This window comes from Oryctolagus cuniculus, chromosome 1, assembly GCF_051225735.1.
Source record: "Oryctolagus cuniculus isolate XC-2025 breed Fujian yellow rabbit chromosome 1, ASM5122573v1, whole genome shotgun sequence".
Classification (NCBI taxonomy): Eukaryota; Metazoa; Chordata; class Mammalia; order Lagomorpha; family Leporidae; genus Oryctolagus; species Oryctolagus cuniculus.
In genome coordinates, this window is record NC_142867.1 from 788,668 (window position 1) to 805,741 (window position 17,074).

The 17,074-nt window shown below is 59.8% G+C and overlaps 1 protein-coding gene across 9 annotated transcripts in view; it reads left to right on the forward strand.

Annotated features, from left to right (window-relative positions):
- Positions 1-239: 239 nt before the first annotated feature.
- The window catches only part of NAP1L4 (nucleosome assembly protein 1 like 4), a 37,055-nt gene continuing 20,220 nt past the window's right edge, over positions 240-17,074 (forward strand). For 2 of the 9 annotated variants that reach the window (XM_051841533.3, XM_051841534.3), the window contains exons 1-6: positions 240-379; positions 9,460-9,490; positions 9,969-10,027; positions 11,121-11,220; positions 16,282-16,423; positions 16,562-16,648. In XM_051841533.3, the coding sequence (XP_051697493.1) occupies positions 9,477-9,490; positions 9,969-10,027; positions 11,121-11,220; positions 16,282-16,423; positions 16,562-16,648 (402 nt within the window). In that variant the 5' untranslated portion in view covers positions 240-379; positions 9,460-9,476. Of the gene's footprint in view, positions 405-9,459; positions 9,491-9,968; positions 10,028-11,084; positions 11,221-16,281; positions 16,424-16,561; positions 16,649-17,074 lie in introns of all 9 variants that reach the window. The other 7 variants (XM_089306885.1, XM_089306882.1, XM_070057706.2 and 4 more) reach the window with 4 other exon arrangements.

Below are 17,074 nucleotides of genomic sequence, written 5' to 3' on the forward strand. Positions count from 1 at the left end.
CACGCTCACCCCGGACGGAGAGGGGCGCGCCCGGAGCAAGGGGGGCTGCAGGGGACCCCCGCCCCGCTCCGCCGCGCCCGCCCCCTACCAGCGGAGCCCCCGGGAACGCGCGCTGCGCGCCGGCGATGCCGTCACACGCTCTCATTTGCATACGCCTCGCGGGGCTGCGCGCGGCGCGCCCTCCGATTGGTCGCCGCCCGCCGCGCTCAGGCGCAGTTGACTTGCGTGGCGTCCGTCCAATCGCAGCCCGCTTTGCTGGCGGAGGGAAGGGCCTGGAGGCTCGGCCAATGGGAAGCAGCGTTGTTGGAGGCCACGGCGGCGCAGCCCCCGGAGCGAGCGAAGGGAGCGCCGCAGCCGCTACTGCCGCAGGAGGCGTGAGGTGCGGGTCTGCGAGGCTCGGCCGGGTAACGGCGCGCTGGGCCTGCGGTGGGCGGGCCGGAGCGGGGCCGGGGCCGGGCGGGGGCCGCGGCGGGCCGCGGGGGCCTGGGCGCCATCTCGGGGCAGGGCCGCGGCGGCGGTGCGGGGCGGGCGCGGGTCTCGGCCGGGGCCGCGGGGCCCGCGCTGGGCGCCCGCCCCTCGGCCGCGCGCGCCGGGGCTGAAGGTCAGGGGTGCTCTGTCCCGCGCCGTGGCCCGGGGGGAAGGTGCGGGCCCCGCGGCCCGACGCGCGAGCGGGAGCCTGGGCCCGCGCCTTCGAGGCGGCCCGCCCGGGAGTGCAGCGCGGAGGGGCGCCCTGGCCGCTGCGGGGCGCTGAGAGAACGCACAGCAGAGCGCGGACTCCCGCGAGCTCCCCGCCGAGGGTCGCGGGCTCGGCCTGTGGGCCGCCGGGGCCCGCGCGGGAGCCGCGCCGCTGAGCGCCCTGCACGTCCGCAGCCGGCGAAGTCGGCGGCTCGGGTCGGGGCCGCTCGCGGGCCGGGCGGCCGCCAGACGCTCCAGAGGGGCGGGCCGCCCGGTCACGTGCCGAGGACTCGCAGCGCGGGCCCGGGGCGCTGCTGGGGTGGCGGAGGTCGGGGGGGGGCCCGTGCGGTCCGAGGGCGGCAGCTCGTTGGGGTTCTCGGCGCCAGGGCGCGCCGTGGCCCGCGGGGCCTGGAGGGGCCTGGAGGGGCCCTGCGGGGTCTGCGGGGTCTGCGGGCGCGGCGGCCCCACCTGGCGGTGGGAGCGGGAGCTCCCGGAAGTGCGTTTCCTGCGCGTGTCGGTGGCTTCTCACTTGCTCGGGGCGAGGGGAGGCTTGCTGGTCTGACCCGGTTTCCCGTGCGGTTCGCCAGGCAGCGGGTCCGTGAGGAGGCCGCACAGGTGCCCCGGGAGCCGCCGGGCGGTGGTCTCCCTGCCCGCTCCCGACCCGCGCAGCGAACTTGGGAATTGTGCTTGGTGAGCGTCGAGGCCTGCGGGACTCCCCCAGACCCCTCACCGGCGCCTGTGAGCCGGAGAGATCTGCGGTGGGCTGTCGGGGCCGGGCGCGGGGTCACGGGCTCTGTTGAGGGGACCTCCGTGTGGCCGGAGAAGCGGCAGGAAGGAGTTGGGTTCGCCTCCCTCCTCCTGTCGGTGCGAATCCTGCAGGCTCTGGTGCACCTACTCTGTTGGAGAGGAAGACTGAGCCCAGCAGGGGGGTGGGCGCCGTGTGCCCCCGCTCCTGCCCCGGTGGGGGGGAGGGCGCCCCGACTCTGCCCCTGCCCCTGTGCCGGGGGGAGCCGCCCTGACCCTGCCCCTGTGCCCGGGGGAGCCGCCGACTCTGCCCCTGCCCCTGTGCTGGGGGGAGCCGCCCCGACTCTGCCCCTGCCCCTGTGCCGGGGGGGGGGGGGGGAGCCGCTGACTCTGCCCCTGCCCCTGTGCCGGGGGGGGAGCGGCCCCGACTCTGCCCCTGCCCCTGTGCTGGGGGAAGCCGCCCCACTCTCCCTCTGCTCCTCTGCCAGGGGGAGCCGCCCTGACTCTGCCCCTGTGCCGGGGGAGCCGCCGACTCTGCCCCTGCCCCTGTGCCGGGGGAGCCGCCGACTCTGCCCCTGCTCCTGTGCCGGGGGGGGGGGGGAGCCGCTGACTCTGCCCCTGCCCCTGTGCCGGGGGGGAGCTGCCGACTCTGCCCCTGCCCCTGCGCTGGGGGGAGCTGCCGACTCTGCCCCTGCCCCTGTGCTGGGGGGAGCGGCCCCGACTCTGCCCCTGCCCCTGCGCTGGGGGGAGCCGCCCCACTCTGCCCCTGCCCCTGCCCCTGTGCCGGGGGGAGCCGCCTGACTCTGCCCCTGCCCCTGCCCCTGTGCTGGGGGGAGCCGCCCCGACTCTGCCCCTGCCCCTGCCCCTGTGCTGGGGGGAGCCGCCCCGACTCTGCCCCTGCCCCTGTGCTGGGGGGAGCCGCCCCGACTCTGCCCCTGCCCCTGCGCTGGGGGAAGCGGCCTAGGAGTCCGAGGAGTCGCAGGAAGCCGCCCTTGTCCGGTCTGGGCGTGCTGGGCGCCTGGCTTGCTGCGTTGTCTGTGTGGAAGGCCTTAGCGAAGGGTAGAGGGAGAAGCATTCTGGGATTGGCTGTCGGGAGGCGTGGGCCGCAGTGGGGAGGGAGGGGTGTTCTGTGGCACTCACTGGTGGTCCGCCCCGGCCGGCCGCTGGTCTTGAGCGTGGCTGGCCCGGGAGCTGGAGAGGCGTGTCCTGCCTCCGTGCTGTGGGAGAGCCCGCTGTGTGTGGCTTCTCAGCCCGTGCTCCTGAGAGGTGAACTCTGCGCTTCAGTGTTGTCCAAAAGTGCGTAGCATCGTCTTGGCCTGGTGGTTTTGTGCAGGGTCGGTTGGGGCTGCACCGACCGGGTTCTGGCAGGCAGCGTCTGTCGCTTCGCTTGTGGGTGAGCAGTGGGAGCTGGGGCCCGTGGTTCCGGCGTGGCGTGGCGTGGCGTGGCGTGGCGTGGCGTGGCGTGGGAGGAGGTGCTGCTAACAGGGCAGTGTGGCCTCTAAGTACTGGGTTAGGAGCACTTGGGCTTTCTGACGCTCGCTTCGATCCGTCGTATTCCAGTGAGTTCCCCAGAAGACAGTGTGGGGTGGGGTGGGGACAGGCCCCTGTGCCCCACGTGGAGGTAGAGGGTTTGGGTTAACTTCTAGGCCTTGGCTTGGCCTGCAGCAGGACTCTGGAGGGCCCTGCCCGTGCGCAGGTGGACAGGGTGGCAGAGGTCGCCGCTGTGGAGCTGAGGAGCCATCTCCGGCCTGAGCCTTCCCAGGCCGCCGGGCGCCCGGGGTCTCCACCCCCGCCGTGCGCAGAGACAGAGACGGGCAGACTCGCAGCAGCAGTGGGAAGTGGACACTCCGTGCTGCCCTGCAGAGCGAGTGTCTCAGTGGGACAGCAGGCGAGCACTGTCCATCGTGGTTTGTGCTTTTTTTTGACAAGAGATTTCATGGTTTTCAAGACCGAGCAGGGGCCCCGTTCCTGTCACTATTTGCCGGTCTTACCTGTAAGTCTTTTTTTCCAGTTTTTTTTTTTTTTTTTTTTTTTTTTTTAAAGATTTATTTGAAAGAGTGACAGAGAGGTTTTCCTTCCACTGGTTCACTCAGATGGCTGCAAGGCCAGACCTCGGTCGATCCAAAGCCAGGAGCTTCATCCGGGTCTCCAAGCACTTGGGCCATCCTCCACTGCTGGTTTCCCAGGTGCATCGGCAGGGAGCTGGATGGGAAGTGGAAGCCGGGCCAAGAACTGGTGCCCGTATGGGATGCCGGCGCCACAGGCATTACCCATCAGGCCACAGCGCTGGCCCGGTCTGTGAGCATGTTGTGTGATTTTTAAGATATTTTATTTTTAAATGGCATGTACATATTACATGTGGTCTTAAAGCCTCTTCTATATATATTTCTTAATCTGAAGGAGACAGATCTTCCATCCCTGGTTGACTCCTATGGCCTGGATCAGGCTGAGTCAGGAGCTCAGAGCAGGTGGCAGGACCCCCCCACCCCCCATGCCCGAGCTGTCGGGAGCTGCCCCTCGCCTGTGCGTTAGCACAAAGCTGGATCCTCCGCAGAGGAACTGGACCTGAACCAGGCACTGCGGTGGGCATCCCACAGCACCCCAGCAGCTCGTCCACGTGCCGGGCCCTGTAGGCTTTTATTTTTGAGGGATTGATTTATTTATTTGAAAGGGAGAATTGCAGAGAGAGGTCTTCATCCTCTGGCTCCCCAGGTGGCCACAACGGCTGGAGCTGTGCCAGTGCGAAGCCAGGAGCCTCTTCCCGGTCTCCCTCATGGGCGCAGGGGCTCAAGCACTTGGACTTTCCCTCTGCCTTCCCAGGCACATTAGCAGGGAGTGGGACTCCATGTGGAATGCTGGCATTGCAAGGGCCCAGCCCACGGCACCTGCCTAGCTTCTGGCTTTTTAATGAGCATGGCTGACTGCTGATACTGGGAGTGGCGTGGATGCGGACTCTGCTGACGGGTGACAGCAGAGACGCCGGCTATCAGAGGGCTTGGGACATCGGCCAGGCGCTGTGGGGGAGACCGCTGGACTGCCCTACAGAGTGTCTCGATTCCGCCTCAGCTCATCGCGTGTCCCGCGTGACACGGCTCTCATGGAAAACAAGCTCAGCACGCCCGAGGGTGAGCCCCGCCCCCTGCCCCCGGGGCTGCGCAACTGTGCCGGGTCGAAGGCTCAGGCTGCTTCCCTTAGAGGCCACCCACCACCCCTGGTTAATACAGGAGACTCACCAAAATGGAGCACTTACATTTAAATGAATTTTTGAAAAATATTTCTTTGGAAGAGCTAGAGAGGCAGAGAGAGATCGTCCATGCACTGGTTCACTCCCCAGTTACCTGCAGATGGCCTGGGTCTCCACAGGGGAGGTGTTGCTCTGCCAGGCACATGAGCAGCCGGGCCGCGAACCCGGCGCCTGTATGGGATGCAGGCCCTGCAGGTGGCAGCTTTACCTGGTACCCACAGCACGGCCCTCAAAGGATTTTTAGTTGTTCAGGTATCTCAAGTAAAGACGTTGAGGGCCTTTGACTTTCTTACAGCAAATCCTGCCTGTGTACAGGTTGTGGTTTTGTGAAGTGTGACCGTACTCCCCAGCTGACGCTGTCTTAGAATGGTCCATAGGTGGGCATTTGGCTGAGACATTCAGACACCCACACCCCGTTGGACAGACTCCTGACTTGGCTTCCTGCCAGAGAAGGCCTCAGGAGATAGTGGCGATGGCCGAGTTGTTGTTCCTGGCCCCAGCTTTGCCTGGGTAGAAGCCGTGCTTTGTAGAGCTGTAGACCCAGCTGAAGGTTTCTGACTCTGAACCACTACGTTCTTTTGAAAATGTATGTATTTACTTATTTTGTTATGATTTGCTTCTTTTGGAAAGCTACTATGGTTTCCCAGGGGTATTAGGGAGCTGGGCCAGAGTGTAGCTGCTGGGACTCGCAGCAGGGTTCCCTGGGATGCTGGCCGGCGTCCCCGGCTGTGGCCCGGAGACGAAGCCGCACTCAAGACGCCTGCGTCCCCGCCAGTCCTGCACGGCCCCAGCTGCTCTGCCTCCGCTCCAGCTTCCTGGGAGACACCTTGGAGGCAGCGGGTGAGGCTTAAGGACGTGGGCTCCTGCCCCATGGGGGAGACCCAGGTGGAGCTCCTGGCTCCTGACCGTCCCTGGCCGTTGCTGCCAACTGGGGAGTGCACCCGCTGACGCAACGTCGCTCTCCCGTCAGTCAGTCAATCTGGAATAGAAGTGGAAGAACCTTCCGACGAAGCACGAACTGTGATCTCATAAACCGACATTCAGTTCCAGTGGGTGCTTTCTTTTTTTTAAGATTTGTTGAAAGAGAGGAAGAGCCAGAGTGATCTTCATCCACTGGTTTGCTCCCCAGGTGGCTGCAGTGGCCAGGAGCTCCATCTGGGTCTCCCGCGTGGGCTCCAGGGACCCAAGTGCTTGTGCCGTCTTCTGCTGGGCCAGTAGAGGGAGCTGGATGGAGGTGGGGCAGCCGGGGCTGTGGTGATACACTTGGAGGGATTGAACTCGAGCTGTTTACGGTCCATCACACCCACCAGAGTTTTCCACGTGTAAAGGGAGCAGTGTTTAAGGTAACTGTGTTGGCTTCGCATCAAGCAGCACATAGAATGGGCCAGAAGCATATTCTCTCTCTCTCTCTCTCTCTCTTTTTTTTTTTTTTTTTGACAGGCAGAGTGGACAGTGAGAGAGAAAGACAGAGAGAAAGGTCTTCCTTTTACCATTGGTTCACCCTCCAATGGCCGCCGCGGCCAGTGCACCGTGCTGATCTGAAGCCAGGAGCCAGGTGCTTCTCCTGGTCTCCCATGGGGTGCAGGGCCCAAGCACTTGGGCCATCCTCCACTGCACTCCCGGGCCACAGCAGAGAGCTGGCCTGGAAGAGGGGCAACCGGGACAGAACCCAGCGCCCCGACCAGGACTAGAGCCCTGTGTGCCGGCGCCGTAGGCAGAGGATTAGCCTAGTGAGCCGCGGCGCTGGCCGCCAGAAGCACATTGTAAGGGACAGGAGTGGAGAGAGCAGGAGTTGGCCCTCGCAGCTGTCTGCGCCGAGGGAGGCTCCCCTGGCGGGGTTGCTGGGAGTGTGCCTGCGTGACTTGGGCCCTGCCTGTGTGGTCGGTGTTGGGAGTTGCACGTGTGTGGCTCTGAGGGATTGGTCGTCCGGTGAGGACGAGTCTGTTACACTGGCAGTGACGCTGCTTCCGGGGCAGTGGGCTTCTCAGTAGGGTCAGTGTGGTCTGGGGAGGGCACCGTTAGCAGCAGGCGATGCAGCGTTTGCGTTGTGCGGCCAGATCTCAGTTGATGTCCGTGTGTCCAGCTCTGTTCATGTCTCTGGCCCAGAGATCCGCTGTGAAGGTCCATTGCATGGATGGGAGGGAGGAACGGCGGAGCTGTGGCTGGGAGCCACACAAACTCACGGGGCCGTGGCAGCAGCATTTAACGGGCGGCCATTCAGCACGGTAGCATCGTGCGCGTGGAGTCTTGCAAGCTGCGCCGCAGTACCTGCTTCAAGTCTCCGTCTCTCCAGTCTGAGGTGGCAGTGACGGCTCCGGTCCCCGGTCCCTGCCCCTCGGGGATGGAGTTCTAGGCTTCTGGCTTCGGCCTGGCGCAGCCCTGACTGGCCAGCATCTGTGCAGTGAACCAGCAGGTGGAATATAATCTGTCTCTCTGGCTTTCCAATAAAGTGAAAATAAATAAGATTTTGAAAATACACAATAACAAAAAAAAAAAAAAAGAAAACGCGATAACAAGCCCTTCCTTAGTTACCTGGTTGGTGGGGGACAGGCCCCTCGATGGTTAACTGGTTCGTGGGAGACGCTAGTGGTCGGAGTGCTGTGTTCATAGGTGGTCATGAAGCTCTGCCTGTCTCACCCTTGCATGCACTGAGCAGGAGCCGAGCCTGGGCCTCCGTCCACCGGCTCACGCCCTGAGTGCCTGCGGTGGCTGGGGTGGAGCCAGGTCTCCCATGGATCAGGATCCAGGCACTCTTGGTGGAGACCCGTGTCTTCGCTGCTAGGCTCACCTACCTCACATTCACAGTGCGGGAAGAAGCTGGCCTCAGCCTGGGAACATTGTGACTGCCCACACGGGGCCCGGGAGTGAGGGGCAGAGCAGACCTGAGTGGAGGGAGCTGGGTGCAGAGGCGGTGGGGGCAGGGCCTGTGGACGCTCGGGTGGGTGACGGCAGCCCTGCGAGGATTTGTCACATTATTTCTTCCCTTCTGATTGTAGTCTGTTTCCTTAAATAATATTTTAAAAAGTTTGATTTTTATTTGTAAAGCCAGAGTTACAGAGAGAGGGAGGGAGCGCTCTTTCAGTCTCTGATCCACCCCCTCTTGGGCCCTCTCTGGCTGCTTTCCCAGGCGTGTTAGGGACTTGAACCAGCGCTTGTGGGATGAGCGTTCGTCCACTGTGCCACAGCTCTGGACCCAATTTAGATTTTTTTGAAAAAGAAAAAGTAATGAAAATAATTAGCATGTTGTGTTTTGAAATAATAATAACACAATAAAGAAAACTGCAATTGAGTTAAATATGAAGCAGTTGTGGATCATAAATTTGGTTGGAAGGGCTGGCGCTGTGGTGCAGTGGATAGAGCTGCTGCCTGCAGTGCCGGCGTCCCATGTCAGCACTGGTTCGAACCCTGGCTGCCCTACTTCCAATCCAGCTTCCTTGTTCTTTTTTTTAGTTTTTTTTTTTTTTTTTTTTTTTTTTTTTTTTTTTAATTTTTTGACAGGCAGAGTGGACAGTGAGAGAGACAGAAAGGTCTTCCTTTTTCTGTTGGTTCACCCCCGCAAATGGCTGCTGCAGCTGGTGCGCTGCGCCGATCAGGAGCCAGGTGCTTCCTCCTGGTCTCCCATGCAGGTGCAGGGCCCAAGGACCTGGGCCATCCTCCACTGCCCTCCCAGGCCACAGCAGAGAGCTGGACTAGAAGAGGAGCAACCGGGACTAGAGCCTGGTGTGCTGGCGCCGCAGGCAGAGGATTAGCCTAGTGAGCCGTTGTGCCGGCCTCCGCTCCTTTCTAATGTACCTGAGAAAGCAGTGGACGTGGGGCCCCTGCACCCCCGTGGGAGCTCGCGTTTTTGGCTTTGGCCTGGTCAGTGTGGCTGTTTGGGAAGTGAATCAGGAGATGGAAGACCTATCCTCTCTCTCTCTCTCTCTGCGCCTCTGCCTCTTGACATTCAAATAAATAAATCTTTTTAAAAAATTCTAATTGGAGTGATTTTCTCAAATACATAGTGTTTGTTGTTTAGAGTGGTTTGGTTTTTGCTCAGGTACCTGTGAGGCAGGTCCAGCTGGACAGCCTGAGAGAGGCGCTCGGTGTGGTGGCGACGTCACCCTGCACGAGCAGTTCTTGGTTGAGGAAGGGCCTAGGAGGCTCAGGTGGCTGCACTGAGTGGGCGCCGGTCTGCTCGCACAGCGGCGCTTCAGTGTCGACGGACGCTTATCCTGGGAGGGAGCCGTCCCCTTACTGTTCTGCAGTGCTTGGGCTGACATTACTGTGTGTGCTGTTGTGAATGGATTAGAGAGAGAAGGCAAACGAGACGTGCCTTGCTCTGGAGGTTGTGATCCTGGGAAATTCTTGTGAGTAGAAAAGTGTGTGGTTGCAGAATCTCTGGCAGATGAGTGTGCCCGGGTAACCGAGCCAGGGTGTGAGGTCAGGGCCGGCGTCCCACGTGGGCACCAGTCCCGGCTGCCCCACTCCTTTCCAGCTCCCTGCTGTGGCCTGGGAAAGCCATGGAAGGTGGGCCAAGTGGCTGGGCCCCTGCACCCGCGTGGGAGACCCGGAGGAAGCTCCTGGCTGTGGATTGTGGCGTTTGGGGAGTGAGCCAGCAGATGGATGGAGGACCTGTCGCTCTCCTTCTCTTTCTCTGCCTTGCAAATAAATAACTAAGTCTTCAGCCGGTGCTTCCTTAAAAAGCAAAGTCAGGTCTCCACCACCCTGAATGTTCCCTCCTGCCCAAGGGTACACCTAAGCAGATATTTTTGTTTCTGAATGTAAATTAATCGTTTTTTTTTTTTTTTCATTTGCAGGGGATAAAAACATTCAGATGGCAGATAACAGGTAAGCCAAATGGACTTTGTTTATTGGAATTGAAAATCCATTGGAGAGCAAGCTGTATCAGTAGTCGTCGTCACTGGCATCAAAGCGGAAGATTCCGGCGCTTGAGCCGTAAAGAACGTGCCTCAGCTGGGGGTGGCGTGGCCAGCAGGCTGGGTGAAGGCACGGCATAGCTCGGCGTCAGACTGTGGGTGGGGTGTGATTCGGTGCAGGGGCTGTGTTCAGCCCCCCTGGAGAGCAGCTGGGCCTCTCTCTGTCTGCGGGGCTGCTCATGCCTGCGCCAGGACCGCTTTGCGTTGATCCTGGGAGCGGCCGGCCACACAGGAGCCTGTTTGCGTGCTGGGAGCAGGTAGTTAGAAGAAAGCGGTTGTAAAATGAACACTGTAGGCAGCCCCAGAGGGCAGGTTTGCGTTGGGGTGGGGTGCAGGAGCGCGGGCGGTCGGGCGTGCTCTGTCTGCGGTAACTGAGCGTGCGGCTTCAGTTTTTCAGATGGGGTTCCTTCAGATTCCACGGAGGCTGCTAAGAACACGAGCAACGCAGGTCAGTGCCTGGCACGCGCCAGTCGTCCAGACGCTCGCTTGGTAGTTCTGGGAGAGCGGACTGCGTCAGAGGTCGGAGTGTCCGCCAGGGTGCAGGCGGCTTGAAGTGTTCCTGCAGGCTAAAGCTCGCGGACCGCGCGCCTCCTGCACCTGCTGTCCCTCGAAAATCCTGGTCGCGGTGCCCCCATTTTAAAAACGTGCGCCCCCTCCCTAGGCTGTGAGGAAGCAGGCTGTAGACGTCTTCTCGTTTCCTAGAGGCAAGGCCGGGCTCTTGCTGGAGCGTGTGGCTGCCGGCGAGCCTGCTCCAGGGCCGGCTGTGTTCGGTCTGCCTCCCACACTTCTCACGCCGAGTGCTCTGGGGAGGTTCCCAGAGGATGCCACGGCTGGTCTTTCCCCCGATGACTTCAGGGCAGATGTTTTGACAAGAAGGGTGTCCTGGGCGGCACAGCGGGAGGCCCGTGGTGTCAGCTGTCTGCAGCTTTCTCAAGGCCCTGTGACCCCCCTGTCAGGCACGGCTGTCACACGGGGGTTTCTGTGCCCGTGGGTCTCCCTGGGTCCGTAATGACGTGGGTGGCTTCAGAGGGTGCTCTTTGGCTTTGGCCAGTCCTGCACGTCACAGGTGCACGTCACATCACCCCCTTCGCACCGGTGCCCCGGATGCGGTCTTGTGCTCTGTGTGCCGTCATGTGCACGTCGCCCCTGAGGACGGCCTGTAAGCCCTGTGGACGAGCTCCCTGCGTGTTTTACTGGAGCTCAGCGTGGCGTTCCGATTCACCTTGAACTTTGCTTCCTGAGACCTGGACTTGCCGTTTACCCAAGGGGCCCTGGAGGGCTGGGGACATTCAGTCAGGAGGCCGGGGCTGCCCGAGCCCCAGGTGAGAGCCAGGAGCCCCTAGGCATCCTGCAGCCGTTCAGGTGGCTGGCAGTGTCGCATGCTTTTCACGGGGTGCTGGTTATTTCCAGAGCTGTGCTTCCGAGAAGTCGCTGTGTCTGGGAGTTACGGTGTCTAGGCAAAGCCGAGTGTTGGTAGTGATTGGCTCTTGGCTATTCCCTGGCAGGCAATTTTGAAGCTTGGTCTTGTTTCTGACTCTTAGAAAAGCTCACAGACCAGGTGATGCAGAATCCTCAGGTCCTGGCAGCCTTGCAGGAGCGCCTGGACAGTGTGTCCCACACTCCCTCCAGCTACATCGAAACGTAAGTGCACGGGGGGGCGGGGGGCAGCTCAGAAACGGAATGAGAGCAAGGTCAAGCCCCTGTCCGGTGCCCTCCAGCAGGAATGAGTGTGTGTCCCTGTGCGGACCTCGCCTGCTGGGAGCTGTGCCCTGCGCTTGAGCGTAGAGGCTGGTGGGGGTGGTTGTCTGCCTGTGGCGACCGGAGGACGCCCCGGTCCGCCGAGTCAGGCAGAATCACGTCGGGAAGTCCTCCTGGGCCCACCTGTGTGAGGCTGCGTTGCGACACCTTTGCTTTTTCTGTCCTCGCCGTCCGAGGGTCTGGCACAGCCCCCGTCTGAGCCGTGCCTGGGCTCCCCTGCTCCCCTGCACTCAGAACGCCCCTGCACGTAGGTTGAGTCCCCAGGTCAGGGCTCGCCGACGGGGAGGGACGCTTCGGGGGTTCCTCTGGGGATTACTTGGTGGGTAAGATTGTTTGTTTGTTTTGTTTTTGGAAAGGCAAAATGACAAATGACAGAGGAGAGAGAGAGTGATCAGTGGTCACTCCGAAATGGCTGCAGTGGCCAGAGCTGGGCCAGGCTGAGGCCAGGAGCCTGGAATTCCCTCGGGGGCTCTCCCAGGAGTGGTAGGAGGGAGCTGGGTGGGAAACGGAGCTGTTGGTTCTCTCATCCAGGACGGGCGGCTGGCATCACAGCAACCACAGTGCCCACACCTGGCGTCGGGTTTTGTGGGGTTTTTGCAGACTGTCAGTGCGATGGAGCAGTGCTGAGTGAGCGAGTGGTGGGTTCTGGGGTGTGAGGGTGGGCGTCTGGTGCCTGGTTAGATGCCTGCGCACAGCACTGGAGGGCCTGGGTCAAGTCCCCACTCTGCCTCTGACCCGGCTTCCTGCTGACGCACACCCTGGGAGGAAGTGGCGCCACCCTCACAGGAGGCCTGGAAGGAGCCGTCATCTAGGAGTGAGCCAGTAAATGGAGCATCTTGCTGTCACTCTTGCTGTGCCAGTCAGATAAACTTGTAAAACTTTCTAAGTGAATGGGGTAGCACTCACCAAGACGAGCAAGTGACGTGGGGTGGAACTGGGCCCACTCTGGCTTTGTTGTAGGTGCACCTGCTGAGGAGGTGGGGTGTGTTCCCTGCCAAGGCCTGGAGGACACCAGGGCCCAGGGTCCTGGACTCCTGGTTTTTTTTTTTGTTTTGTTTTGTTTTTTTGTTTTTTGTTTAGAGATGCAGAGAGAGAGAGAGAGGAGTCTTCACTCTCCAGGTGTCCACTACAGCTGGAGCTGGGCCAAGCCAGAGCCAGGAGCTTCTTCCAAGTCTCCCATGTGGGCGCAGAGGCCCAAGGACTTGAGTCATCTTCTGTATTCCCAGGCCACAACAGAGAGCTGGATAGGAAGTGGAGCAGCCAGGACTTGAACTGGCGCCCATGTGGGATGCAGGCACCGCAGGCGGTGGCTTTACCCACTACACCACAGCGCCACCCCCTCCCTGTGATTTTTACTCTAGTGGGATGACTTTAAAAATCGAAAACTAGTTTAAAGTTGTATGATCAGGGTGCAGCATTTGTGTCTAGTGAAGACACCAGGCAGGTGTCTGTGGACTGTGTCGGGTTCCCTGGGTTCAGTTTCCACGCTGGCTCCCTGCTCCAGTGTCCCACCAGTGCCGACCTGGTACCTGGGTCCCTGCCACCCACCTGGATTGGGCTCCCAGCCCTGGTCTTCAGCCCCGGCTATTACAGTCATTTGATGAATCAGTCAGCAGATGGGAGCCGTCTCTCTCTCCCTCTCGCAGCCTCTCAAATAAATAATTGTCAATGTAAACAAATGCAAGCTTGCGGCTCAGAGGAGAGGACGGTCCACGTGTCCTTGCCCTGCTCTCCCTGGTTCTGCCCGGCCAGTGGCCTGGAGCGCTGAGTGCTGGCTGACAGCGTTGGCTGCAGGCCCTGTGGCTCTAGGTGGCTGTGGCTGTGCAGTCCACGCCGTTGTTCTACACTGCATCCTGGCACAGGAGTGTTGGGGGACGAGCTTGGTCCTCGGGCTGGGCTGCCTCGTGCTCAAGTGCTCAAGAGGCAGAGCCGCACCCAGGGGCTCCTCTGTCCCACCTGATTGTCACCTAAGTTTTTTTTTTTTTTTTTTTTTTAAGATTTATTTATCTGAGAGAGTTACACAGAGAGAAGGAGAGGCAGAGACAGAGAGTGAGTGAGTGAGTGAGTGAGAGAGAGAGAAAGAGAGATCTTCTATCCACTGGTTCACTTGCTACTTGGCTGCAACGGCCGGAGCTGTGCTGATCCGAAGCCAGGGCCAGGAGCTTCTTCCGGGTCTCCCATGCTGGTTCAAGGGCCCAAGGACTTGGGCCATCTTCTACAGCCTTCCCAGGCCATAGCAGAGAGCTGGATCGGAAGTGGAGCAGCTGGGACTTGAACCGGTGCCCACATGGGATGCCGGCACTGCAGGTGGCGGCTCTACCCACTGCACCACAGCGCTGGCCCCCTAAGGTGTTTTTAAAGTTTTACTTTGTTTGAAAAGCACAGCAACAGAGATCTTTCACCCGCTGGTTCACCTCCTGGATGCCTGCAACAGTGAGGGCATGGCCAGGCCAAAACCAGACCACCATCCAGGTCTCCCCAGGGGTGCAGGGACCCACGCACTTGGGTCCTCTTCCACTGCCTTCCCAGGCTTATTAGCAGGGAGCTGGATCAGAGGTGATGCAGCCAGGCCTCACTCCAGTGCCTGCAACGCCTGGTTAATTGTCACCACAAAGCTGGCTCCTAAACAATTTTGATGGATTTTTTAAGATTGATTGATAAGAAAGGCAGTGTTACAGAGAGACAGAGAAAAGTCTTCCATCTGCTTGTTCACTCTCCAGATGGCCACAATGTCCGGAGGTAAGCCAGTCTGAGCCAGGAGCTTCCTCAGGTCTCCCACACGGGTGCAGGGGCCCAAGCACTTGGGCCATCGTCTACTCCTTTCCCAGGCCATAGCAGAGAGCTGGATCGGAAGTGGAGCTGCTGGGACTTGAACTGGCACTTTTATCTGATGCTGACACTGCAGGCGGTGGCTTTACTCGCTGTGCCACAGCACCAGCCCCAATTTTGATGGATTTAAGAAAGTTTTTTTCTTCGGATTTATAAAAGTAATGCATAGAAACTGAAACTTAAACAAAGCAAATTGAGTTCTTAAAAATAGAATCACTAAATTGAAATCTTTTTAAAAGATTTATTTGTTTATTTGAAAGTCAGAGTTACACAGAGAGAGGCGGTGCGGCGGGGGGGCCTTCCATCTGCTGGTTCACTCCCCAAATGGCTGCAACAGCTGGAGCTGCACTGATCCAAAGCCAGGAGCTTCTTCCGGGTCTCCCACGTGGGTGCAGGGGCCCAAGGACTTGAGCCGTCCTCCACTGCTTTCCCAGGCCATAGCAGAGAGCTGGATCGGAAGTGGAGCAGCTGGGACTTGAACTGGCACTCTTATGGGATGCTGACACTGCAGGCAGTGGCTTTACCCGCTACGCCACAGCGCCAGCCCCAGAAGGAACATTTTCAAGGTCCTTGTCTGTCCTTAGGAAAGTGAGTTAGAGTTGGACCCCTGCGTCCCGCATCACAGTACCTGGGTTCTGGTTCCAGCTCTGCTAATGTGCACCAAGACCTGAACTAAGTTCTTGGCTCCTGGCTTTGTCCTGGCCACTACTGCAGGCCTTTGGGGAGTGGACCAGCAGATGGGAGAGTGCTTGCTTGCTCGCTCTCTCTGCCTTACAAATGAAGATTTAAAAATTAAAAGAGGAGTCACAGAGCGTCGTTGCCCTCTGCCTCGTCAGACTTAGGTGTTTCAGTTTTTTATTTGCCAATTTGTTTAGGAAAAAATTATGGGGGCTGGCACTGTGGAACAGCAGGTTAAAGCCCCATCCCATTATGGGTGCAGGTTCCAGTCCCGGCTGCTCCACTTCTGATCCAGCTCCCTGCTGTGGCCTGGGAAAACAGCATGGGATGGCCCAAGTGCTTGGGCCCCTGCACCCAGGTGGGAGACCAGGAAGAAGCTCCTGGCTTCAGATCAGCGCAGCTCTGGCCGTTGTGGCCATTTGGGGAGTGAACCAGCGGATAGAAGACCTCTCTCTCTATAACTCTCTTTCAGATAAATCTTTTTTTAATAAAAGATGATGATTCTTATGAATTTGCTTTCTTGCTCTTTTCTGAATTTGAAGGGCAGAGTTAAATCCTCAGGGAGCTGGGTGGACAGCGGAGCGGCCAGGTCTTCACCCGGCGCCCAGCGGGCTGCAGTGTCGCAGGCAGCGGCTTCACGTGCTGGCCCTCTTGGGTATTCAGGAGTTGAGCTGGACACCGCGTGGTTCTGTGAATTACCAGATTCATCTATCCCATTTTTTTGTTGGGAGGTTTGCCTTTGTCATAATGGTTTTTAGGAGCTCTTTATCTTTCATTAAGATTTGCTTATTTATTTGAAAAGCAGAGTTACTGGGGCTGGCATTGTGGCATAGTGGCTGAAGCCGCCACCTGTGATGCCGGCATCCCATATGGGCACTGGTTCGTGTCCCGTTTGCTCCACTTCTGAACCAGCTCTCTGCTGTGGCCTGGGAAAGCAGCAGCAGATGGCCCAAGTGCTTGGGCCCCTGTACCCACGTGGGAGCTCCTGGCTCCTGGCTCCAGCCTGGCCAGTCCTGGCTGTTGTAGCCATCTGAGGAGTTAACGAGTGACTGGAAGATCTCTGTGTGTGTCTCCTCTTCTCTCTCTGTAGCTCTGACTTTCAAGAAGAGAGGCAGTAGAGAGTGGGATAGACACACCGGCCACCCCTGGTTCACCCCCTGGATGGGCCCGGGGCCCGGCAGTTGGGCCGTCCTCTGCTGCTTTCCCGTGCATGTTAGTAGGGGGCTGGATGGGAAGTGGAGCAGCCTGGACACGAACTGGTGCCCATCTGGGATGCCGGCGCTAAGGTGGCTTAACCTGCTGCGCCCGACGCCAAGCCCGCAGGAGCTCTCATACTAAGGGTGTTAATTCTGTGTTAGCCTAGACCTATTCTGTAAAACTGGAAAGCATGCTGCCTTATTTTACAGGCGTAAAAATATTTTATTTCTGTTCCGTTAGCTTACCGAAAGCAGTGAAAAGAAGAATCAATGCGTTGAAACAGCTGCAGGTGAAGTGCGCTCACATAGAAGCCAAGTTCTACGAAGAAGTTCATGACCTGGAAAGAAAGTACGCGGCTCTGTACCAGCCTCTGTTTGACAAGGTAGGGCTCTGCCGAGGCTGGCTTTGTGGCAGAGCAGCCGGCTCTGCCGAGTGAGTACTGGCGCGTCAGAATGACAGCTAGCGAGTGTCCCTCCCGGGCTCAGGTGCCCAGGTGCTGACGGGGCTGTCTTTGCTGCAGAGGAGAGAGTTCATCACTGGGGACGTGGAGCCCACGGACGCGGAGTCGGAGTGGCACAGCGACGACGAGGAGGAGGAGAAGCTGGCCGTGAGTCTGGGAGCCGTGGCGCTCGTGTTCCGCTCGGGGCTGGGGGTGGTTCCGCCTCTGAGTTCCAGAGAAGAGGTCTGAGGACCTGCCCCTTCCTCGCTGGCTTGGGGGTTTGGATTCCAGGAATTAATCCTGTCTGGGAATCCTGTCTGACACGGTGTGTGTCAGGGCAGGCGCAGCCAGTCTCGGGCCCGAGAAGGCAGCGGCCAGCAGAGGGAGCTGCTCCTGGACAGCAGGGGTCAGGGCACCTGGAGGAGGCGGCCTGCAGACCTCCTGCCTGGCCACAGTGAGGCAGTGTGGGCCAAGAGACCCGTGGCCACAGCGGCCCCTGACTCGCGGCGTGCTCTGCCGGTCCCTGTGCGCAAAGCCTTTGGTGGTAGGGCTGTGGGCAGTCGCAGCATCCCACAAGGTTCACCCTGGTAGCCC